The 25,352-nt window shown below is 36.1% G+C and overlaps 2 protein-coding genes across 5 annotated transcripts; both read right to left on the minus strand.

Annotated features, from left to right (window-relative positions):
• Positions 7,183-15,959, minus strand: LOC18779827 (protein ENHANCED DOWNY MILDEW 2). Its single transcript, XM_020562866.1, has 16 exons — positions 15,841-15,959; positions 15,154-15,296; positions 14,964-15,060; positions 14,759-14,857; positions 13,410-13,657; positions 13,125-13,295; positions 12,523-13,038; positions 12,094-12,241; positions 11,861-11,962; positions 10,526-10,618; positions 10,115-10,156; positions 9,245-9,355; positions 8,109-8,180; positions 7,893-8,011; positions 7,724-7,787; positions 7,183-7,628 (listed from the first exon to the last, which is right to left on the minus strand). The coding sequence occupies exons 1-16, from the start codon at positions 15,925-15,927 to the stop codon at positions 7,374-7,376; spliced, it is 2,367 nt and encodes a 788-aa protein (XP_020418455.1). The 5' UTR covers positions 15,928-15,959; the 3' UTR covers positions 7,183-7,373.
• On the minus strand, positions 18,094-24,606 carry LOC18778159 (protein ENHANCED DOWNY MILDEW 2). Of its 4 annotated transcripts, none has more exons than XM_020562870.1 (10): positions 24,124-24,606; positions 23,448-23,878; positions 23,265-23,361; positions 22,189-22,278; positions 21,946-22,091; positions 21,743-21,839; positions 21,548-21,646; positions 19,733-19,980; positions 19,513-19,614; positions 18,094-19,429 (listed from the first exon to the last, which is right to left on the minus strand). In XM_020562870.1, exons 2-10 carry the CDS (start codon positions 23,855-23,857, stop codon positions 18,472-18,474), a joined length of 2,247 nt encoding a protein of 748 aa, XP_020418459.1. In that variant the 5' UTR covers positions 23,858-23,878; positions 24,124-24,606; the 3' UTR covers positions 18,094-18,471. The 4 variants fall into 4 exon arrangements, with proteins under 4 accessions (XP_020418459.1, XP_020418456.1, XP_020418458.1 ...); XM_020562869.1 differs by having other exon boundaries at positions 18,095-19,429; positions 23,448-23,875; XM_020562867.1 differs by having other exon boundaries at positions 23,448-24,606.

The following is a 25,352-nucleotide window of genomic DNA, read 5'->3' on the forward strand; positions in this document are numbered from 1 at the left end:
AAGGCCTATTGGAAGCATAGACGAAGGGATGTGATGAGAAGAAAACTATTCCATGACGACAGACCTAGCAATACGGATTGGTTAAATGATGAAAACCATTAGGTTGTATTGAAACACCTTTGTCATATGTTGTATTGTTGTATTATCCTTTAATTTGTTGTATTGTTTCCTTTTCATTAAATAAAAAAAGCATTAAATAATATGACTATTTATTAAAAACATTTGAGCATCAAGACAAGGATTAATTAAAATCAAACCTTAATTTATTGCAAACAACACACAAAACAAACCATATATAAAAGCATAATAATAATAATAAATAAAAGCATAATTCCAAAAAACACCACATACAAAATAAAGCATAATTAAAAACAAGCATAATTCCAAACAAAGCACTAATCTTGACTTCATCCATTGTGATTGCCTTTCATCTCCCACAAATGCTCGATCAAGTCAACTTGATGTCTCTCGTGAACATATGAAGATTGCATTTCTTCATAACGATCAATCATGGGGTTGTTGAATCGATCATCCCGAACTAACGGTTCGGGCTCTATTGGTAGTCCATTTGGTCCCATCGGCCTATTATATATTCTTGTCAACGCCGTGTTCATGGGATCAGGTTCAAACACCTCTGGAGCATCGTAGTCATACTCATCCTCCACAATCATGTTGTGGAGGATGATGCAAGTCATCATAATACTCTGCAGCACCTCCTCGTCTAGCATCCAAGCAGCACCCCTGATAATTGCCCAACGAGCTTGCAAGATACCGAAACACCTTTCCACGTCTTTCCTGTAACCTTGTTGAAAGGAAGCAAAGCTTCTTTCCTTCTCGAATTGGGGATTCGGAATTGTTTTAACGAATGTCGTCCACCTAGGATAAATTCCGTCGGCAAGGTAGTACGCACCAGAGTATACGGTATTGTTGATTTGGTACGTGAGCTGAGGGGAATGACCTCGCAATACCTTGTCGAACACCGGGGATTGACCAAGGACATTGAGGTCATTCTGAGATCCGGCAACCACGAAGAAGGCATGCCAAACCCAACAGTCTAATGAAGCTACGGCCTCCAAAATTATACTTTTTTGACCCTTTCGATTCCCGTACTCTCCTTGCCAAGCAGTAGGACAATTCTTCCACTGCCAGTGCATGCAATCAATGCTTCCAATCATGCCTGGGAAACCTCGAGAAACCTCGAGCCTCTGCTTTTTGTAGCAGCCTTTGCAGGTCCCTCGGCATGGGTTTGCGAAGGTACTCCCTCGTGTACAAATTTTTCACTGCATCACAGAATCTCACCAAGCACTCTAGGATAGTTGATTTTTCCATCCTTTCAATCTCATCCACCTACTCTGCAGATGCACCATAAGCAAGCATCCGCAAAGCAGCTGTAAGTTTTTGCTCCGGGATAAGAACTAAAACTCCAACAGCATCATGCTTTTGAATAAAATATGTGTCGTAATTACAAATATCATGCATGATTTTTTTGAAACAAATGTAGCTGCATTCTATATCTCTCTCGAAACTTATGAGCAGGATATAACGAATTTGGGATAAAGTAATCCTCCAAGAGATTCTTACCCCAAGACTCTCTACGTCTGTCCACATTTGGGGCACGAGGACGACGATGTTGCCTTGATTGATTAAGCATACACACCGCTGCTGCAAGCATTTGTTCCTCTTCTTCATCGGCGTCCCGATCTTCTTCAGCACGTCTACGCCGGATTTCTTCCCTTTCTTTCTGTTGCCTCTCTTTGACATTGAGAGTAGAATGTGTTTTGTAAAATCTGAGAAATGAAGGAATAGATAAGAAATGGTGTGAGAGGTATGAGTTGATGGTGTAGTTTTATAGAGGGATTCAGAAGATAGAGATGACACGAGGCACAATTTTAGAGGATGAAAATCTTATCTGAAATTTGAGATTATAATTTTTAAAAAATATCTGAAAATCTTATCTAACAGAGATGACATGTGGCATAATTTTAGAGGGTGAAAATCTTATCTAAAATATGAGATTATAATTATTTTTTTAAATATCTGAAAATCTTATCTGACATGGGACACATGGCACAGTTTTAGATGGTGAAAATGTTATCTGAAATCTGAGATTATAATTTTTTTAATGAATATCTGAAAATTTTATCTGGAATAAGACACGTGGCAATCGAGATTCTCATCCGAAAATCTTTTCTGAAAAATAATGGATACGTGACAACCAAAAATATTATCCGAAAATTTAATTACAAAAGATTATCAAAATTAATGGTTTAAAGTATAAAAAAAAAAAAGGAAATAAAGTGCAATGAATAGTATTTGCCTTAGACTTATCCTAGACTTAACCCTCATGGGTGGAACCACAAATGGCAAGGCTGCCACTATTCATGTGAATAGTGGCAGCCCTTGCTTGCCCTTGCCTTAGACTTAGCCCTTATGGGTGGAGTTGCTCTACGAGCAACTCCACCCATTTGCCCTTAGCCATGGCAAGGGTGGAGCTAGGGCAGCCACTATTCACGTGAATAGTGGTTGCCCTTGCAAATAGTAATTTGTGTTTCCACCCGTTGCCCTATCTAAGGGCAATTACTATTCATTTTTTTGTTTTTTTCTCATATTTTTTAATGAAAATAATTAATTTGGGTAATATTTTCAGATAAGATTTTCGGGTTCCTACGTGTCAAGACTATTCATAATCAGATAAAATTTCCGGATAAGATTTTTGGATTCAAATTTCGGATGAATTTCAAAGTTCAAATTTCAGATAAATTTTTGGGTTCAAATTTCAAATGAATTTGGGTTCAAATTTCAGATAAATTTGGGTTCAAATTTCAGATAAATTTGGGTTCAAATTTCGGATGAATTTCAAAATTCAAATTTCATACAAATTAGGGTTCAAATTTCGGATGAATTTCAAATTTCAGATAAGATTTTCATTCAATAAAATCAAGCCACGTGGCATGTCTATCTTGCCAAAATTTTCTATAAAACCAGAGTCTCAGCTCATACCTCTCACACCACATCTTTCTATATTTTCATTTCTCAGAGTTTAGAATTCATACTTCATTCATTCTGAATGGAAGAATTTAGGAGATGCTTGGAGAGGCAAGAGAGAGAAAAAAGAGAGAGAAACCGTAGAGCAGATGAAGTCAATGAGTTGCAGAGACAAGTCGATGAGCAAGTTCTCATAGCAGTGGCTTTGCAAAAAGAAGAGAACCAAGGTCGCCGCCGTGGTTCACAAGTCGGCCTCCGCCGGAATGTGAAAAGACATAGGCATTCTCGGGGTAAAAATCTTTTGGAAGATTATTTTATCCCAACTTCTTTGTACTCTGATGTTGATTTTCGAAGGCGATTTAGAATGCAACCTCATTTGTTCAATAAAGTCATGCATGCTATTTGCAATTATGATGCATACTTTGTTCAAAAGTGTGATGCTGCTGGGGTTTTGGGGCTTCTTCCGAAGTAAAAGCTTACAGCTGTTATACGAATGTTGGCGTATGGAGCATCTGCTGATCAGGTGGATGAGATTGCCGGATGGGGAAGTCCACTACGTTGGAGGCTTTGGTAAGATTTTGTCAAGCTGTTGAAACTCTGTACACTAGGGACTACCTGCGTAGACCTACTCCCAGGGACCTCCAATGGCTTCTACAAAAAGCCGAAGCTCGAGGATTCCCTGGAATGATTGGTAGCATCGACTGCATGCACTGGCAATGGAAGAATTGCCCAACTGCCTGGCAAGGTGATTATGGAAATCGAAAAGGCCAAAAAAGTATCATCCTTGAAGCGGTTGCTGGTTTCGACACATGGGTTTGGCATGCCTTCTTCGGAGTTGTAGGATCACAAAATGACCTCAACGTGCTGGGTCAATCCCCGGTCTTCAACGATGTATTGAGAGGCCAGGGCCCCAATGTCACCTATGAAGTCAACAATACAGTATACCAGACGGGATACTACCTAGCTGATGGAATCTACCCGAGGTGGACGACTTTTGTCAAATCCATTCCGAATCCCCGATCCCAGAAGCAAAAATTATTTGCTACATATCAAGAGGGATACAGGAAAGATGTCGAAAGGTGTTTTGGCATCCTTCAAGCCAGGTGGTTGATTATTCGAGGTGTGGCCCGTATGTTTGATGAGGAGATCCTCAGAAGCATTATGATGACTTGCATCATCCTCCATAATATGATTGTGGAGGATGAGTACGATTATGATGCTTTAGAGGTCTACGAACCAGATCCAATGAACACGGCTTTGACACGGATTTATGAAAGGCCCATGGGGCCAAATGGAGAACCGTTTGAGCCGGAACCGTTGGTGAAGGATGGTCATTTGATGAGCCGAATGATAGATCGATATACAGAGATGCAATCTTCGTATATTCATGAAATGCGTCAAGTTCACTTGATGGAGCATCTATGGGCGGTGAAAGGCAATGAAGATTAATGATGGAGCATAGATGCTTTGGTTATGTTTTATTTAGTTATGGTTAGGTTGTGTTGTATTTTTATTTATTATGGTTTGATTGTGTTTTATTTTTATTTATTATGGTTTGGTTGTGGTTGGTTATTATTATTGTGCCTTGTTTGTACTTTTATTTTTATTTTTATTATGTTTTGTTTGAAGTATGGAATATGTTGAATAAAAAGGTAATTTATTGAATGCTTTGTTTATTAAATAACGAAATGTAATACAAGTCATTACGAATTACTACTAAAATAAAATACATGAATTACAACAACTTTAATAGAAAACAACGAAAATACAAATACATAAAAGGTATGCTAACTAATTTAATGGTTTCCATCATTTAACCAATCCGTGTTGCTAGGCCCATCATCCCGGAAAAGTCTTCTTCTCATAACATCCCTTCGTTCTAGCTTCCAAAATTGTTTTGTTTCAGGGGACATATGACTTGTATCCATCGCCATGGTTTCCCGATCTGTCTTGTCCATTTCTTTTTTGCGCAAATACTCCCTTTCTCGTGCATACTCAGCTTGAAGGGCCAACTCGTGATCTTGGCGTTTTTGCTCCATTTCTAATCTTATGCCGTTTTGCCTTGCAATTTCCTCCAAAAATTGTGAATTTTGATTGCTTGAATTACCCGCTTTCTTTGCCTTCGCGGCCTTTCGGCCAATGGGCCTCGGCTCCCTTTCGATGGGTGAGTCTTGACTCATAGGAGAATCGAGAGGTGAATCTAATGTCATTGAATCACGGAGTGGCGTCTCGTTTAACACAACCTCCGGACCCATCGGAATAATTATGAAGCGTTTGCAATATTTCACCACCTCCCAACGTTCATGATGGGTGAAACTTTTTTTGCCACCCCCGGTTGCACCGAACCACATTTGTGCTTGAATCATCTATTTAACAAAAAAATGGAAATGCAATAAATATTTAAAATATATTGGATATGCAAGAAATATTAACAACATTGACAAAATATTAACAAAATATATTGGATATGCAAGCAATATTAACAAAATATTGAAAATGCAAGCAATATTAACAAAATATATATATTAGGAGATTAAACTTAATAAAACAAAAATTATAAAATACTTACCTCGTTAGTACGATTTTGCCCACTTCTATAGTTATCCATCGCTTTTGCTAGGGCATTTCTCCATTTTTCCAACTCTTTATTGAGAATTTTCCACCTACTGGATAATGCCATCTCCGTATGAGTAGACCCCGGAATTTTTTCAGAAAATTCGGCATGAATTTTTTTCCACATATGAAAAAATTTCATCTCATTGCCGGACACGGGACAATGACAAATTTGGAGCCAAGCCTCACACAAGGAAACATCTTCCATGGTGCTCCAAGCCCCTCCAGTTTCGATAGAAGAAGCCATAAAAATATGAAATCAAAATGCGAGATGAAAAAGAGGAAAATGTTGAGTAAAAAGAGTGAATAATAGTAGAAGTATAATGAAATGTAAGAGTATTGGTGTTGAAAGTGAAGGGTATTTATAGAAAGAAAAAAAATCAGAATTTTTTAGAATTTTTTAAAAAAATTTACGATTTTTTTTCATATTTTTATTGCCCAAAAAAGCCTCAGCCGTTGGATTAATTTAGAGAAGCAGATCGGAAGGCTGAGGAGGCGACACGTGGCAGCGTACCGTTGACGTCAGCGTGACGCGAGGCTGACGTCAGCAACACGCGAGTTGGACCTCGGGCTGGTCTCGCCTTTGGGCTGGCCCGAGTTGGTGGGTCCCACACCACCCCCGGGCCTGGGCTATACGCTGGAGCGACTTTTTTTTTTTTTTCCTGCCCTCGCCTCGGGCTGGGCTCCCTTGCTGGAGCTGCTCTTATAGAAGAAAAAAGAAAGATGTTTTTTTTTCTTCTCATGTTGCCAACTTGCCACATTATAAATAGAAAAATAAAGGGCACAGTTATTCAAAGGCTTGTATTTGCTTCAATAATTTTGAGTGCTTCTAAACGTAGACTAAAATTAACTAAGTACACCGTAATATTTAAATTAAAATATAAAATTAACTAAGTACACCTTATTTAACTACTAAAAATATCTTTCGTGCACCCTAATACGCTCTATCACATAACACCGAACCCATTCTTTTTGGTGTTCGACTAGCTCATCACCCTCATCTGGTAACAGCTGGACCAGGGTTATTGTTGAGAAACCCTTTGGTCGAGATTCAAAATCCTCTGCTGCTTTGACCAAGGCCCTCAAGCAGTACCCAGAAGAGGATCAAATATTCAGGTAGATTTTTTTCGAACCGGTTGGTCTTGGTCATGCAAAGAATATGGACCGTAATCTAATAATAAGGTTATTTTTTCGGTTAATAGGACATACCACTATCTGGGCAAGGAGTTTGTGGAAAACCTATCGGTTCTCCACTTCTCCAACCTTATTTTCGAACCCTTATGGTCAATGCATTATATAAGAAATGTGCAATTAATATTCTCTGAATAATTTGGCACAGGCAGGGAGGGTACTTTTCTTTCCTTAGTAGGCATAACCCTTTTATGGAATATGGTGCACTTATTAAAATTATATTTGTTTCATAATTCAATATATTTTTTTTTGGTAATTTTATATTAGAATAAATTAGTAATTCAATAAAAAATTTGGTAATAGGATGTACTCAGTTAATTTTAGGGTTCGTTTAGCAACACTCATAATTTTCCATTGGATATGTTGCTTAGATTTAAATTTGACTTGTATGGTTATAAGGTCCTTTGAGGAACTTCTCTATAATTTTTATTTATTTTCCACACTAAAAATGCAAATTCAATTTCTTAATTTTGTAATTGGTATAAGGCTACTTGATCCTTACATGACTCAACAGTTGACCAATAAAAAAGATTTGCACAACCTTCATGAGCCATTGGTTGGGAAACAGAACCCAGCTGAAAGGTTTAGAAATTGTTTGTGAATTTGGGAATGTTGTGATGAAATCGCCTAGAGTTAGGGAAGTGGTGCAGAGATGTTGCTTTGGCAATGTTTTCATGAAACCCTGGTGGTGATGCAGAGATGTGCCCATGCTCTCGAGCTATAGCCTTGTTCTCAGCAGACCAATCAGGACGGCTCCAAAGATAGAGTGGAGGTGGCCTCACATTCCACTGCTCCATTTGTTTGTCATTCTGATCAACGGATCCAGGGAGATAGAATGACTGCCAGGAAGACAAGATACCATTAAACTCACATTCTAAAGTTTCGATTCAGACGATTAAGATTCAGCCACTAGGACAAACACAACTCACTTTACCTTTCCTGACAGAAACTGCTCATCCTCCCAAATTAGATTATAATGCGAATTCTTTTCGTTTAACCTGATGAAAGGCCCAAATGTAAGAAACTATATGCAAATTTAAGTCCAGCTCACAGGCATGCCCATATGATGTATGTCTGAGAGAGATGAAACGGAAAGCAGCTACCTTTGAGTTTCTGGTGGAACAATTAGAATAAGAATCCTTGGATTGAACTCGAGAGCCTTGTCGATAAACTTGTTCGCCAAAGCTGCTTTAACTCCGAAAGGAGGGTTCAACCCCATGATCTGCTCAAGAAGCAAAGTTAGGCAGAGTGAAACAATTAACATAAGGCTTCAAGAATGCAAACATCTTGATAAATAACAACAGGCTCCAATTTCCTACCAATCGTGACCCTGTCCGTAACTCCTCTGGTTGAACAGTCATCCAATCTCTCTTCTCAAAATTGAAATCGTTCTGCCAAATGAATATCCACATAAAACGATCAGTTTCCCAGTTCTTCTGTTTCATAAGCCTGTAAATTACCAAAATGCACATACACAAAAGGCTACAACCCGACATAGAGTGTGACATATGAAAACAATCATAAGAGACAAAATGAATCACAATTAACTTTTTGAAGCAAAAAATAAGGATGAAGAGAATCAAGAACCAGGAGTAAACTCCAAATGCTGATTGTACAGATTGCATTACACTGTAACCATATACCTCATAAACCCGAAGTCTGAAATGTGGTAGGCATTCACAGTGGAAGGACAAGATTTTTTGTACTTGCATATGTGCTGAAGGCTATAATAGGCCAATTTAATTTGGAAATCTTTATATCATTACCTGTTTCAGTAGGCCCCTTTACACATTATTTGCGAGGTATGAGAAAAAGTAATCCAATATTAGATCCCAAAAACACTTTTTGCATAATAAACTGTCTTAAATATATAACCACGTCCCAGTACATGATTCTTCTGTACTGTTCCACAATCTGGGGCCTTTCCAAAGTAACAAGCACAAACACTGTTTGCTAATGCAGAATTAAGAGTGAATGGAGGGGGAGGGAAAATGGATGGATGGATGGATGGATTGGTTGTCTTTTGTTTAGTAGGAATGCAGGTGGGAGAGAAGGAGGAGACCCTTTTGGCCCAATCCAAAGTTGGAAAAGCCGGTAAGTAATGTAAGACAACACAAGATGGGTGCTGCCTATGATAATGGTGGACTATGAATGGTAACATTTTTAGAAATTATATTAACTTTAAAGAAATGGAAAAATTAAGAGGAGAAGAAAGAGGAGAAAACCCACACTACACTATCTCTTTACTATCTGACTCAGAAAGCCCACCAACTGAAATATCTGGAATGAACTATAACGCCATCGGGTGTACATATTTCTAGCAAGCGTTTCATTCCCTCATAAACAGTAGTGAATAACTTCTGAGACTACAAACACTGTTCTAGTTTCTACACTATCATTGATAATATGATGTATGGATTGATTAATAATAAGGACTAATACTGATGAGGATTACCTTTGGTTGAATGAAGTCGTAGTTTTTGTAAAAGCACTTCTTCCCCGTCTCTTCAAGCTTTTTCTTCATTATGATGCTGAAATCATTAGCACCACAACAGAAGTCCACAATCTGTTCATTGGGACCGTAAGCAATCAGGTACTCAACATTATTTTGATCAGGTAATCAACACTGAATATGTAATCTTAAAAAAAAAGAAGCAAGCCACTAGCTATCATAATTTCATAACTAACAACATAAGCTCATGATCCAATATTGATATCCCATTTAATATGGAATCACAACAACATCAGTTATCTTTTATATTCTTTTAATATGAACTTAAGAACACATAATTTATTTTTATTTTAAACTATCTTATGACTTCTGTGGTGAATACATATATTGCACGATCAACTGTGTAAATTCAAATAAAAGTTCATATATATCATGATAGCTTTTTCCAACACCAGATGTTTCTGTTGAAGAAAAAAGAAATTAATGTAATTCTCAGATATTTTTTTTTAATAAGAAATGAATTTTATTAATTCCAAAACCAGTACAAAAACTGTGGTCAGAAACTCAGAAGCCAAATATACCATAACAGTCTGTTGAGTTGGCCTATAGGTGAACAGTGGAATACAGCTTCAGGTACTGAAGCTTCTAAAAAAGGAATACACACTCAGGCAAATAACCAACCATGTTTTTTATATAGTACTGAATGACTACAATTTGGAACAGCATACTCAATTCAGATCATCAAGTATCAGGAATTGCACAACTCAAAGCAACATCCAAAAGACATTTCATGTTACAAGACATATAGTGCACTCACATACACCAACCAATGCACTAAAATTATACCACAAAAATAAGAATGTACAACCGTACCGTATCTCCATTCTTTACGTACCAATGGAGCCTATCAGCAATCTGCACATTCAAAATTATGCTTTTAGACTTCTTCAAGGGTTCATGGAGTTCATATTTCCACACTCAGTGGCTCAAATTTAATAAAGGGAACATGTGCAGACGAGATAAAAAATGGTAAAACTATCTCAAAGAGGAAGGTATAATTGAATAACTGTATAGTATTTCTACCATCGAGTTTAATTAGCCAACCATTTATGTGTGAATAGAGAGTTTTTTGGGTCATTCAGGTAGGAAGTCACAATAGAACTTTCAAAGATAAGATATTTTTGTACTTTTGTCAATGGTGAGTAGTGAAAGCCAAAGTAATAAGATAAAGAAAAAGCGCTTTATAACTTTGAAATAGCTGAAACTTGAACACAATCAGATTACCTCTTCTAATTTTTCCACCTTCGTAAAATGGCGACCAAAGGAGGTGTAGCGCATTCCATGCAAAAAAGGTGCAAGATAGACTCTCAGTTTGTTCTGCATCAAAGTAAGTCAATAAAATTAATGGGAAGTAAGAGAGCACAACCGTTTCCTAATGAACCATTGGTACAAATATTACATTAGAGTAAAATGGCCTAGCAAACTCAACCAAAAGAAAGAAAAAAAGAGAGGAGATCTACAGCTAACAGTTATTCTCGCTATGCTGTATGCATTAAGCCATTGGGAAATAGCTGTTATTATAGAGCGAGGCCACACAAGATGCTACAAAAAGCTCATCATCGCACATTTTATATCTCAAGCAAACATGCAAGGGCACATACTTAATATTTCTCTAACTCTTAGAAATGAAACATGTCACAATCTATGTTAAGCGTTTGGAAATTATTTGTGAATGAGTATCTATCAGCATGTACCAAACAACCAAATAGGCTTCCTCTTCAAATTGTGGACTGAAATTAAACCAACGTAGCCTACCCCTAGCAATGTGCATCAAGAATAACAGCATACCCTATACCTGCACCCAAGTAAGATTGTCAATCAGCTTAATACAGCTCAAGTGCTTAAAATTTTTTGGCTCGTTTGGACTTGGCTTGTAAAGTAAACAAGCCAAGCTAAAAGAAAATAACAAGCTTGCTAAAAAATTAAAACTAGAAGCCAGGCTCGTCCTGGCTCCAATTTCATCACAAGAAAACTCTACTTTAAATTGACATTGCCTCGTTCATTTGCTCTTCAGCTGCTTCCCAATAAAAAATTTAAAACTGAACACTCAATAATTTACCAATATTCCTTCTTCTCTCTATTTAAAATTTTCTATTTGATACATGATTTTCTTTATTTCTTCACTTATGTATCTGCATTTTCCTAGTCATTAAGTGACTCGAACCAGGCGACATCCCACATTGACCGAACCTAAGACGAATTCAAGTTAAGCTTATCTCACATACAAGCGAACCTCATGCCGGAAACCAACATTCAAAGCACAACTTGGAGCATAGTTAATCAAGCTTGGCTAAAGCTCAACCAATTTCAATCAACCCAAGTTTGACTAATGTGATACTTGGTTTAACCTGGCTAGTTTACACCACATTACCCGAGCCACAAACCCAGCATAACCTGACTAGGCATATAGCTGAGATGCATAAGTCTAGTACACAGACCAACAAGCATTAATTTAGGAGACTTATAAATTAATATAAAGAATATGAAGATGTATAATCTTCGCCTAACCACCAAACTTAAGACAAGCTGTAGGACAGTGAGACAGGAATAGGAAACCACCTTCCACTTATAAATCTGGTTAATCATCGCAGGTGCACACACAGCCTCTAAATCTTCAGTACTGCATCCTTCCTCTAGTTTCCGTAACGCCGTTCGAACAGCCTAAATATACATGGACAAAGTTACAAAATTCTTGATAAAATAAATCATAAAATACTCATAGTCCAGAACAGTTGAAATCCTCCCAGTTTTTTTATTGTTATGGGTCAGAAATCCTCCCAGTTTGGACGTACCTCAAGTGAGCCTTCCACCTTTCCAAGTGTAATGTTCCTCTCCACAGCATTTCTGGACGACAATGCATAAGTCGAAGGAACTTTATGCTTTCTTTTAACCTCTTCCAAAGTTATTGAAGACACAGCATCTTTCATTAGAGCCAATAATCTGAATTCCAAGAAATAAATCAGATAACTGTACACAACTTATAATAACACTGAAACCTCAAATCAAGATTCTCTGCAGCCATGGTAAGTCCTTGTAAAGTATCCAAACACATATGTGTGTGTTTGCATGCACATGTATAGAAAGAGAGAGAGAGGTGCTAAAATAAGGGTTTACTATACATATATATTGATGACCAATGTAATGCTATCAAAAAATGGTGTATAAATATATAAACAGATATAGAATAGAATTGGTAAACAATTAGGAGTGAATAGAGTTACCTTCTCTTTGTAGCTACATCTAAAGAAGGTGGTGCGCTGCTCAACTTTTTAGAGGCAAGATTAACTACTGCCGAGTTACGCTCACCATCAGGTTTACCCTGCTTCCCTGACTTCACTTGCTCAGACCCCTTCACCCCAAATAGCATATCACCGAATGAGGACTTCCTTTCCTCAGCCACGGAAGTCTTAATTTCCTTTTTCAATGAACTATTTACTTTCACCCTTCTTGATATATCGAACCCAAAAGGTACTTTTTCAGTAGTTCTGCTGGCGCCCACTTTTACAGCACAAGGTGACTTCAGCTTCTGTTTAGAAATTGTATGAGCAGTTTTACCCCTATAGAATTCTTCAGATGGAAGGTTTCTCTTCTTTGTAACAGATTTCTCTCTATCTAAAACGGACTCTGCTGCCCTCTTTTTCTTTTTCTCTTCAAGACCAGTCTTCTTTTCGTTAACATCAGGGAATTTTAAGTGGTCCCTTATTGGAGTTTTAATTCTTTTAACTATCTCATGTTTCCTAATAGGAAGGAAGCGAAAAAGCATTCAGAAAATTAAAGCAGACAAAGTGATGAACAAAAGTAGTTCACAAAAATTAATACTTACAGGCAGTATATTAGTACACGGTTAGGTAATAGACCATCCCAACCTCTTGTTATTACATCTACACCCTCTATGTCTTCATCTTCTTCGTTTTCCACTTCTTCTTCTTCCTCTTCTTCCTCTTCCTCTTCTTCCTCTTCCTCTGTTTTCTCAATTTTTTCAATTACAATCTCACTGGTACAAGCAATTCAAGCATTAACCATCTCGACACAAATAAAGGACCAATCCATGGTCTCATAACAGCATATTAAAAGGAAAACAGAAAAAAAATATTACAATTAAGAGTACCTTGGTAAGCATTTCCTGTGGTAGGATTTTGGACAACGCCTACACACAGCAAACCACAACTCGGGATCTTTCTTATTCTCTCCTTGTTTACAAACGCAGCATTTATGAATTGGACACGTAAAAGATTCCCCCATAGAAATTTTTTTCTCAAGCTCTTCAGCAGTAACTCTGTTGTCTTGATAAATGAGTTGTGCAATACAGTGTGGATGGTAAAATTGACCACAAGTTGCAGAAACACAGCGGAAGACCTAACAGAAATTAATAAAAATGCTAAGGTAACCCAAACTTAAGAATATGAGTACTACTCTGTTTGATGACAATATATGAAAAGGCAGAAAAGAACATGCTGAAGATTTCGGACTGATGTATACACATAAAATAAATAAAAAAGCTGACTGTCATCCAGATAAAAAAGACAACAGAAACACAAAACCCTTTACCAAAAAATAAAATAAAAATCTTTAGTAAAACCAAATTTGATCAGTGGCTTCTAGGAAGGGGAGCGGCTATTTGCAGGTTTGAACTCCCAATTTCCTTGACTCAACAGGCTTTGGTCGAAATACAAGAACTCAAAAATATTATGGAGGTGCATTGTCAAGATCATTCTTTGGGAATCATAGAGAAATGCCAACATTTTGCAAGAAACTGAATGGGATTTGGGATAAATTGCCTTTTTTTAGCTTCTATTTCGGTTTCCAGTTCCAAAGAGTTTAAAGGGGTACCCCACTTTCTTTATTTATGGTAATTGGTCTCTATATGATCCCAAAAGGTTGGCCTTATGTTAATATCATGTACGGCCATTCTTCCAGTTGATTTAAGGACAATTCATGCTTCTATATGCTAGACCTTTCCTATTACTCAAAACCTGTTTCTTTATTCAAAGAAAAAATAATTAATTAACCAGAGAAATACATGTGTGTGTAGACTAAAAAGTTATTCTAGCTAGACTGAGGAAAACGAAAGTAAAAAAAGAATAAAATACATAATATAAGAAATGGAAAAGAATGCCAACCAGAAATAATGCTCAAAGGATGAATTGGGCACTACAAGCATACTTAAGAAAAGATGTAGACCGAACACTAGAAAATGATCCCAAGCAGCTCATTTCTGAATAACCCATCATGTTACCACACATACAAGGAAAACAAAATTGCAGCAACTTCCCCAAAATAAAAAGAACAAACAAAAGAACAAAAGTGTACTGCAGTGTTGCTTCATTAAGATAGGAACAAAATAGAATAACTATACAATCCTAGTTTTAAAATTATAACAATCCTTCATATTAGAGTACAACTTGCAAAACCTAATCAAGTGAACAAGTCAACAGCTAGGTATAAAACACTTCATACCTCAGCAACTGAAGATTTATCAGAGGATCCTAGCTTCCCGCAAGCAAAGCACTGATGCTGTTTATATTCACAGTTCTTGCAGAAGAAAATTGGCATCGCCTACGAAGTTCAAAACATAAAATAAAAACTATCATAACACCAACAACAAAGACAACCAAAAAGAAAGAAACAGGATTTACAACAAAAGTGGATAAGAAGAGCATACATCTACTTCATCCTGGGTAAAGCCAAGAGATTCACACCTAGTATCCTTACCATGCCTTTTAGTTGCATGAAAGGACCTTAGGCATCTCCCTTCGCAGCTGTATTAGAGAAAAAAAAAACACATACATTTAAGCCATAAATTCTAGGAAATGAAGTTCTTCAAAGAATGCCGAGACAACACAAAAGCATACCACAAAAGCTCGCCACCATTATCACAAAAAGCACAAACAGAATCAAACAGGTCATCATCATCATTGGACTCGTCTTCAACTTCAATCCCATAATCTTCAATGTGATCAACTATAAATCCGGGCTTTTCGATGGCTTGAATGTCCTGAAAATCCAATGAGTTCACTGGCTCAAACACTATAACAACCCCATATTTAAATAATACCAACCATATTTCAATTACAGAATAAGCAGCTTGCACATAGAGCTCAATGTGCTCACATAAAGGTTCACAAATCTATAATATCTATGCCCAACGCCAACAAAGTTTAGGAAAAAAATCAAAAAATTGCAGTGGACTATGCAGGGAGCAATCACATGAATGCATAGGAGCATTTGAAAATCAAAAATCAGGTACAGAAGCCAACAAAGTTGAAAACAAAAACAAGAACAAAAAAGAAAAGAAATTCTCTGAATTATCTGGAAAGTAGGTAGTGATGATAAGAAGTACTAAAAATGGCTAATCATGCCAACGGATCTAGCCCAGTGAAAAAGACCTTGACTTGCAGACTAGAAGCATCTTGATGTTGTGCGTGTGTAAAAGCTCCCACCTTGTAATTTAGACTATCCATTGTAGTCCAAAATAATAGTAAGAGGCTAATTACATGTTAAAGAAAGTCACAATGACAAGAAAAGAAGCTAGACGAAACCTTGGACTTTGCTTCGTCTCTTGATCGATGAAACTCGAGCAAACTATTCATTCCTAATTCGCCTCGTCGCTTCGTCTTCTTCTCCATTCTTTTCTTTTTCAATTTGCTGCGAAATTTGAACTTCTTTATATGTTCCCACAGTGAGGAATTAGGAATGAAATCCTCCTAGCCCAACGCCATGTCGTTTACGTTTAATAATGGGACCGACGCACGTAATTTGCATGCTTGAACTATATGACACATGGTTCAATTATAAGTATTTTCATTGAGATCGCTTGATCCGGCACAATCAAGCCGCCCTATGTGGGCAGGCTTGAGCCGAGACATGAAAAACCGAGCTAGTTCGACTTGGCAAATATATCCATTCCCGAAATTTCGTACCGAATTAAACCGAAACGAAAATTTAATATACCGACTCAAACCAATTTTGTGCAAAACATCGTTTAAGATAGATTTTAGTCCACTGAGGGGTCGTTTAGTACACAGGCTTGGCTTGGACTGGCTTGGACTAAATTTAGTATCATGTTTGTTTCATTTAATTCTAGTCTTAGATGGGATTGCTAATACCGGGCCCACCAAAAACACCTCCTTAGGAGAGGACTACTAATCCCATGTAGAAATGGGGGATTAGCTAGTCCTATGTTTACCAATGTATGAGATGCATATATTATATTGTAATACTAATAACATATATTACTATTATTATTATTATTATTACATACACATATACTATAATGTACATATATACATGTATATACACATATACAAGTATATATATATATATATACACATATATATATAATATATATAAATACATATAGATATATACACATATATTATTATTATAATATACTCATACACACATACATATTAATATTATAATAATAGCATACATGTATACATGTATATATGTAATATATATTATATTATATATTAATGTACATATATACACATATATACATGTATATATATAAACACATATATACATATATAATATATAAATACATATAGATATATACACGTATATTATTATTATAATATACCCATATACACATGCATATTAATATTATAATAATAGCATACATGTATATATATGTAATATATATTATTATAATACATATATATAAGTATATACACATATATGTGTATATATTATACCCATGTATGTATTATAATATACATATACACACGTATATACACATATACATTATATATTTATACTATATGTATATATATATATATTATAATATACATATATACACGTATATACATGTATATTATTATTATAACATACCCATATATATTATCTATTATAATATACATATGTATATGTATATGTATTATACCCATGTATATATTATAATATATAGATACACCTATATACACATATATTATATACATGTATATATGTATATATATGTATATTATAATATATAATATATATACATATATTATATATACATATGTATTTTATAATATATATAATATATATGTATATATACATACATATATAATATACATATATACACGTATATACATGTATATTATTATTATTATTATAACATACCCATATATATAATATATATGTATATATACATACATATATAATATACACATATACACGTATATACACTTATATATATGTATGTACGTTTATATTATTTAAAATATATAATATTATTATAATATACTTATATACATGTATATACATATATATTATATATATTATAAAATACATATATACATATATATAGATATTTTTGAAAAAATAAAAAAATTATAGTCCTAGTCCAAGCATACACCAAACGCAGGATAAGTGTTATCCAACTTAGACCAAGCCAAGCCAAGCCAAGCCAGTCCCTAAGCATAGTCCATGCCAAGACAGTCCTGTGTACCAAACGAGCCCTGAAAGTTTAGTTTAGTTAGCGAGTTAGTCTATCTCATGACCAAACGGACCCATGCCCATGCCTACAACTGGAGAAAGACTTTCATGTAATGGGTATATCACTATTTTATCATTCCCAACCAATAAAATTATGACACAAATGATAATACTTTTACGTGGAATAGCATTATTGGTCGAGAATGGCAAAATAATGTTATCCCCGTTACAACTAAGTTTTTTTTCCTACAACTACAACTGATTATGGATTTTAATAAAGGTACTGATTTTCCCACTCCCATTTTATCCACTTACACTCCTATTTTTTCAAATTGTATGTTCTCACTCCTCTTTTGTTCACTTACACTCCCTATGATCTTATAGTAAAAAGTATTAAAAAAACAAAAAGGAGTGTATGTGGATAAAAAGAGAGTGGGAAAATCACCACCCTTTTTTGATAATTGGTATAAGGCTGCTTGGATCCTTACATGAATCAACAGTTGACTCAGATGAGGGAAATTTCTAAATATTGTGAGAGATGTTCAAATGGCAATGGATAAGACAAAGGCTTTGTACAACCTTCATGGGATTCTTGACCCGGCCGTTGGCTTGTTTTGTCATTTTCATCATCAGTCCACTAAGAAAGACTATTTACTCATTTCTCTTTACACCAACGGGTCCCTTAAAATCATTAACATCTTCCAAGCTTACAAAAAAGGGATGACGCCTCCCTAACGTGATCCTTGTAATTACTCATCCAGCCAACCTGCTGAATTATGGACTGAGTAGTTCTGGTGAGGGCCAGGAGCAAAACCCAAAGGATTGCCAAGGTAGCCAGGTTTACGCTCTCCAGGACCATAACTGTTAACTAAAGCAGTTGGCATTGAGCAGTTAATATTACATTGAGGTGCATACGGCACCATAGATAATGGCTTCATTCCAGAAAATGACTCAGCTGCCAGACCTTGATGGCCACAAGTAGAAGACCGCAAACCAATCCGGTCATAAACAGAATCCTGACCCACTAAATTACATCGTGCAAGATCAGGAACTTGTTGCCTACACGTGCAAACCTGTGAGCAAGATCCTGTGTCAACAGGAATGTTGAGCTGGGTTCCACCACTAGACATTCCAAGCTGCATATTACCAGTCTTACTCAACTCAGAATGCTGATTAGCAATGCCACAACGCTTGTTCACTGATGAAATCTCAACAATTCCTCTTCTGTGCCTTTCTTTGCCACCATGCTGCAGCTTTCCTAATGTCGCATTGCCTCGCTTATTCCCATGGCCGAGACTCTTCTGACATTCTCCTTCACCATTGCTCTTAGAGGAGCTCCATTTATGTTCACCCACTGGAGTCTTCTTTTCCTCAGAGGTGAAAGTCTTCAGTTCTTTTTTAGATGCAGTATTTATTGTCACCTTTCTCAAACTGTCAAACCCAGAAAATACTTTATCCCCATTTCTACCACCCACTTCCTCAGCAGATGGCTTCTGCTTCTGCTCAGATCTTTCAGTAGGAATTGTTACCCTATATAAGTCATCCAAGGAAACCATTTTCTTAGACACAACTTTCTCTCTCCCTACGAGGGACTCTGATGTCAAAATTTTCGTATTTTCTTCTGTAACAGTCTTCTTCACTTCAACATCAGGGAATTTTAAGTGGTCCCTTATAATAGTTCTGCCTTCTTCATTCATTTCATGTTTTCTGGTCAGAAGAAAAGGCAAAAACTATTAAGAAAAACTGCAGCCAACAAGTAAAAGCTGCTCATCAAAGAAAATAATACTTACGTGCAATATATAAGAATGCGTTTAGGTAATAGACCTTCCCATGCTCTTGGTATTAATAGCCGTTCTCCATCACTTCCTCCTCCCTTTGCAAAAGCAATCTTTCTGATACAAGCAATACAAGCATCAGCCATCTAGACACTACAGATAAAGGACCATGGAACCATGAGCCATAACCGCATATCAAAAACCAAAAAACAAAAGAACAAACCATTAAGAGTACCTTGGCAAGCATTTCCTGTGGTACGATTTAGGACAACGCATGCACACAGCAAACTGCAAATCCCTCTCCTTCTTATTCTCTCCTTGTTTACAAACGCAGCACTTGTGAATCGGACATGTAAAAGACCCCCCCATAGCAATCTTTTTCTCAAGTTCTTCGGCAGAAACTCCATTATCTCGATGAAGCAATTTTGCAACACATCGTGGATGGTAAAATCGACCACAGATCGCAGAAAAACATGGAACAACCTAAAAGAAATTGAGTAGAATGCTTTAATGCAAACTAACCATAAAATAGTGCTACCGATGATACTGATTGCAATGATATGGAAATGCAGAAAAGAGTACACCTAAACCCTATGATGTCTGACTTGAATAGAGGAAAGTTGACTACTTTTGCCAAATAAAAGTTAAAACAAAATTCAATCAGGGACATTCAAGTTTACTGAAACTCAGTTCTACTGATTCATCTATTGAAATCAGAATGAGTTACATCATAACTACATGCATTGGAAATGGAAAGGTCTTCATTTCTTCTAAAAATTTCTGTCATATTTTATGACTTTTCTTAACTTTTTGAGTCATCCTTCACAGCAAGAATTAGAAGATGCGCAGAGGAAATATTCTTTTGTTTTACTTTAAAACCAGGTCCCAAAATCTGTTGCTCAGGGGTTTGCACCAAAAAGGAAGACCTAATACTTTAAAGATCAAACCACCACGTCACACCTAAGTCTATTTGTCAATGCCTCCAGTTTACTCCTGAGAATTGATTCCTGCAAACATAACTTGTTTATTATCCTGAGATTGATCCTTCAAACTTAACTTTTGGCCGTGTGAACTTTCAGTTCTGACAGTGATAAACTATCTGTGGCTAACATTAAACAAAAGAACTTCTCATCCCATCCTAAAAAATAGTGTCATCCACAGACACTGAGTGCATCACCTTCATTCCTTCACAGCTCACCACCACACCATTTACCCTTTAGGCCTCTCCACCAACCTAACTAATGCATCAACCACCAGAGTGAGCAGGAAGGCTGATAATGGGTCTCCTTGTCCCAGAGCCCTAGGCCTTAGATGACCCAAATTTTACCCAGGGCCTCCCATTAAATATCACTGAGAAATCAACAGATCTTAAACAACCTTATATACACTTCCTCCACCTCACACCAAAACCTTTCGCCTCTAGCACAAAATCTATAAAAAATTAATAAATCAATTACCCTTTTATTGAAAGAAAAAGACATGAAAAAACAAACTTAAACCAATTTTAACCGGGAATAATTCCCAGACGATGACATGGGAACAGAACCACAATCCCAACTGGAAACAATTCCCAGAAGATTAAATGGTGACACAAGGACAACGAAGTAAGGATGCAGGTAATATCAAAGCCAACACGAGAAGTATATTCAAAGAGAGTATAAGGGAAGCGTAATCGAAAAGGGAACAGCATGAGGAGAAGACTATGAGGTACTAGACCTAACAAAACACAATGATTCCTATTAACAAAATCTCCAGTTATCTACTTGGCACTTGCTCATTTCTAAATAACTCATCATACAAAATAACCAATTTTACCCCCTCAAATAAAAAACCAAACAAGAAAAAACAAATTGCACTTCAACATACTACTTTCAAACGAAGAAAGAGAAGATTAACTAGTTCCAATTTACAAAAATCTTTCACTAGTGTACTACTTGCTAAAACTAATCAAGTGGCAGTTCATACAGCTATGTATAAAAATAAACCCAGAATCAACATACCATGATTCCAACATTTAACAATTGTTCAGTTTCTTAGAGCAAAGTCATACCTCTGCACCTGAAGATTTATCAGAGGGACCTAGCTTCCCACAAGCAAAGCACTGGTGCTGTTTATATTTACAGTTCTTGCAAAAGTAATTTTGCGTCGCCTACCAAGTTCAAAACAATATATACTATTCATGATCACGATATCAACGAAAAGAAATATATAGAATTTACAAAGTAAATATTTGACAGGAGCATACATCTACTTCATCCTTGGTAAAGCCAAGAGATTTGCAATCAGAACCCACAGTAGACTCTACAGTTGGATGAAAGGACCTTAGGCACCTCCCTTCACAACTGCATTAGAGCAAAATTGTTATTCACACCATAAATTATACAAAATTAATTTCTTTAGAGAATATATCCATCATAATCATAAGAATCAGTTAACACCACAGCATACCACAAGAGATCACCACCATCATCGCAGAAAGCACAGACAGAGCTAAACAGGCTATCAATGTCACTGGACTCATTTTCTGCACCATCATTCATATCATGTTCTATATGATTATCCACAAATCTGAGATCATTTGTACCTTGAATGCCCTGAAAATCAAAAGAATACACTTGTTCAAAACATTATAATTTGAACAAAAAAGGAAAAAAAAAACAGAAATAATAAAACTCGGAGACAAAAGTCTACCAAAGGAAGGGAAAGAGATAAGCTGGAGAATATGACCTCATCAGATAGTTGCCTCTTTGCGGGCTTCTCTCCAAGAAAATTCACCAAAAACTGTTAAATCACAATTTGTCATTGCGGTTAACTGTGCATGCAGAGAAATATAGCATATATATTTCATGCACAAGGCATAAGTTATGAAATTGGCTTTAAAAGATCATGTACAATTTGATATAATAGCCAATGGATCAGAGACAGGAAATAATAACCGACTGAAAATAAAACAAAGATAAGAACCAAGTGAAAGAAAAAACAAAGTAAAGAAAAGTTTTTAAGTTTCAACAAAGTTCACATAATGGAAAACTCAATTCATATGCTGGTAAGGTTCAGATGTTCAATCAAAGAATAAGCAGGTACTGAGCTACTTAGAGCTCGATATGTTAACATAAAGGGTCGGAAATGAATGTTTTTCAAATAAAAAGTAAAACTTAAACATGTGGGAATAGAATGAAATAGTTATTTGCCTAATCCTCCAATTATAAATATTTAACTAGAAGCCTTAATCTGGTAAGTACCAACCATGAGGACGTCAAGAACACACAACCTTCTCAACAGAAAAAACAATGATAGCTACCAATCACTGGGATATAATTGTTCTGCTCGAACAATTTGATATGATTGAGCCTTAATGAGAAGTTTCCGGCAGCTTATCTCAGGCCACAATCCCTGTGCACTCAAGAGGAATGGGAAAACTTGCAGCGGAACTATGAACTTGAATATCAAAATGAATGCATAAGATCATTTTAAGAAACAAAAAACAGGCACAGCCTCATTTTGGTGGTCCACTCTGTTTCCATCTAAATGGAAGGTGGTGTCTAAATAAACTAGGAATTTATTATTTCATTCCATTCATGCTGTTTTAGGAGTAAAGAATTATGACCAAATTCATTTTCAAACAATAGATGTAAATTAGATACTCTGGATAATAAAGTTAATGATGTATCCTGAATTATATGGAAAATAAATAATGATATGAAAAGCTTAAACATGACTGAAATACGTGTTACAATTCCAATGACAACGGAAGAAGCTACACAAACCTTGGACCTTGCTAAGGCATCATCCCGTTCAACAGAATCACGTATCAACAGAATGTGATCCCGCAGATCATTATGAGAATGCCTGACGTCATACAAGCTGAACATTGAGTGAAAATTGTCAAACTCTGTTCTAAGAAAACTAGCAAAATAGAAGTATCTGATGTTTAAAGTTTTGCAAGTTACCTGAAAACTTTAGACAAGTGAGTACACAACGATTTGTAGGATGTTTCAGGATTTCTCTTCACATAATGAAGGAACTGAACCATTATCAAAATTGATCGGACCGTGTCCTCAAAGCTCTTCCTCGGCTTCAGAAGCCTAAGCCAATTATTTTCCTTGGAGAGTACAAAAATCTCGGGCTTTCCCTTGGAAAGGTCAAACTTCCAAGCTATAACATGCTTATATATCTTCTGAATCCCATCATCAACAGTTCCATGCAGAAAAATCTTAACTTTCTTGCCACCCTGCCTCTCACCTTCACTCCATTGAATGGGCAGAACATGAAATGATATGGGTTCGTCTCTGTCATCCATAAAATGGTAATTTGACACAGTAGATGGCAGAGCTTCGGCTTCGCCATCTGAGGATGCCATGCCCTTCTTCAACTCACACTGCTAATACACCCAATCATAAAGTTCAAGGAAACATTTGGGTAAAATTAGTATGAGCAGTCCATGAAAAATCACTAACAAAAATTTGAAAACAAAACAGAAAAAACTGGTTTATAAAATATTTTCCCAAAAAGAAAATTACTAATGAGAGCACAATGACAACATGACAATGTGTAATCCCTCGTTTGGCTTTCGAGAAAGAAAAAAAAAAAAAAAAAAAGAAGAAAAGGGAACTAGCAGATTTGTACCTTCCACTCTCAATCGTGCCTCAATGGTGAAAAAAGCTGTATTCCTCCGTTTTCTCAGAACCCAACAACAACAAAACACATGTTTTTGCAAACTCGAGACTAAAATGGGAAGGATTTCCGAAGAAAAATAAATCAAAATGTAAAAGACGAGAGAAAAGGCAAATAAAGGTCTGAAGCAATGTTTTGTGAGATGACGAATCGTTTTGCGAGCGAGGAAAATGAAATAGGCAAGGGAACGGAAGAGACGCAGTCCCAGTCAGACTCTGGGTCTCCAGTTTCGGGTTATGTCCTTTTTGCTTCCTTTACACTTGCTCTGAAATTCCTGTTCATAAGTTGCGGGCGCGTTCAGGACGCATTTATTCTCCATTGCGCATTTTGTGACGTGCCCTGTAGGTACAGAATGCTTTCTAGAAGAGTGAATAGTGGGGACCACGCAATATTGTCCACCACCTCTTAAATTCGGCGTTCGGGTCACATACAAGCTATTTGATGAGAATATACGGGATTTTTAAATCTAATAGTCCTTGAATTTTGGCCAATTCGCTTGGGTTTTTTAATATTCAAAATCATTAAGGTGATTCTTAAACTTCACTTTTGTTAGCAAGAACCCTCCTACTATCTCTTCTGTCAATTTTTTTGTTAAATTTAAGGATAAATATGTCTTTTTATGTTGGTTTATTTCCCCCCTTCTAAAACCAGCCCTAAATTGCAAATCACTTCTTCTATAAGGTGTTTTTCTCATTTGGAATGAGTAAATAAAGATAATATTCCTATTTTTAGTATCAATTAATTTGTCAAATAAATGAGCACAATTAATTGACCTATGAGATATTCTTCTTGTCCACGTGGCGCCTTGTGATTTGAAGCCAAATTATTTGCTCCCATAGCTATAACATTGTGAAAATTTTGAGGTCATGTAGGGCGCCATTTACACCATCTCAAGGTCAACCTTAGATTCGATAAATTCAAAGTTTAAAAATGGTGACCAAAATCTAGTGGTACATAATCTCTATCTTGTTGGAGGAAGTTTTGAGACCAGACCTCATGGATGACAATTGCTACATCAAAAAAAAGAAGGGGGAAAACCAAAAAAAAAAAAAAAAAAAGAAACCTCAAAAGTGGTGCTTGTAAAATTAACCCTTAAATTTTGTACTTACTCGTTTAGGTAATTTAAAAGGTTAAAATCGTAATTATATAACTTTAAATAATGGAAATAAAGTTACTTATTT

This window comes from Prunus persica, chromosome G4 (assembly GCF_000346465.2).
Source record: "Prunus persica cultivar Lovell chromosome G4, Prunus_persica_NCBIv2, whole genome shotgun sequence".
In the NCBI taxonomy this organism is placed as follows: Eukaryota; Viridiplantae; Streptophyta; class Magnoliopsida; order Rosales; family Rosaceae; genus Prunus; species Prunus persica.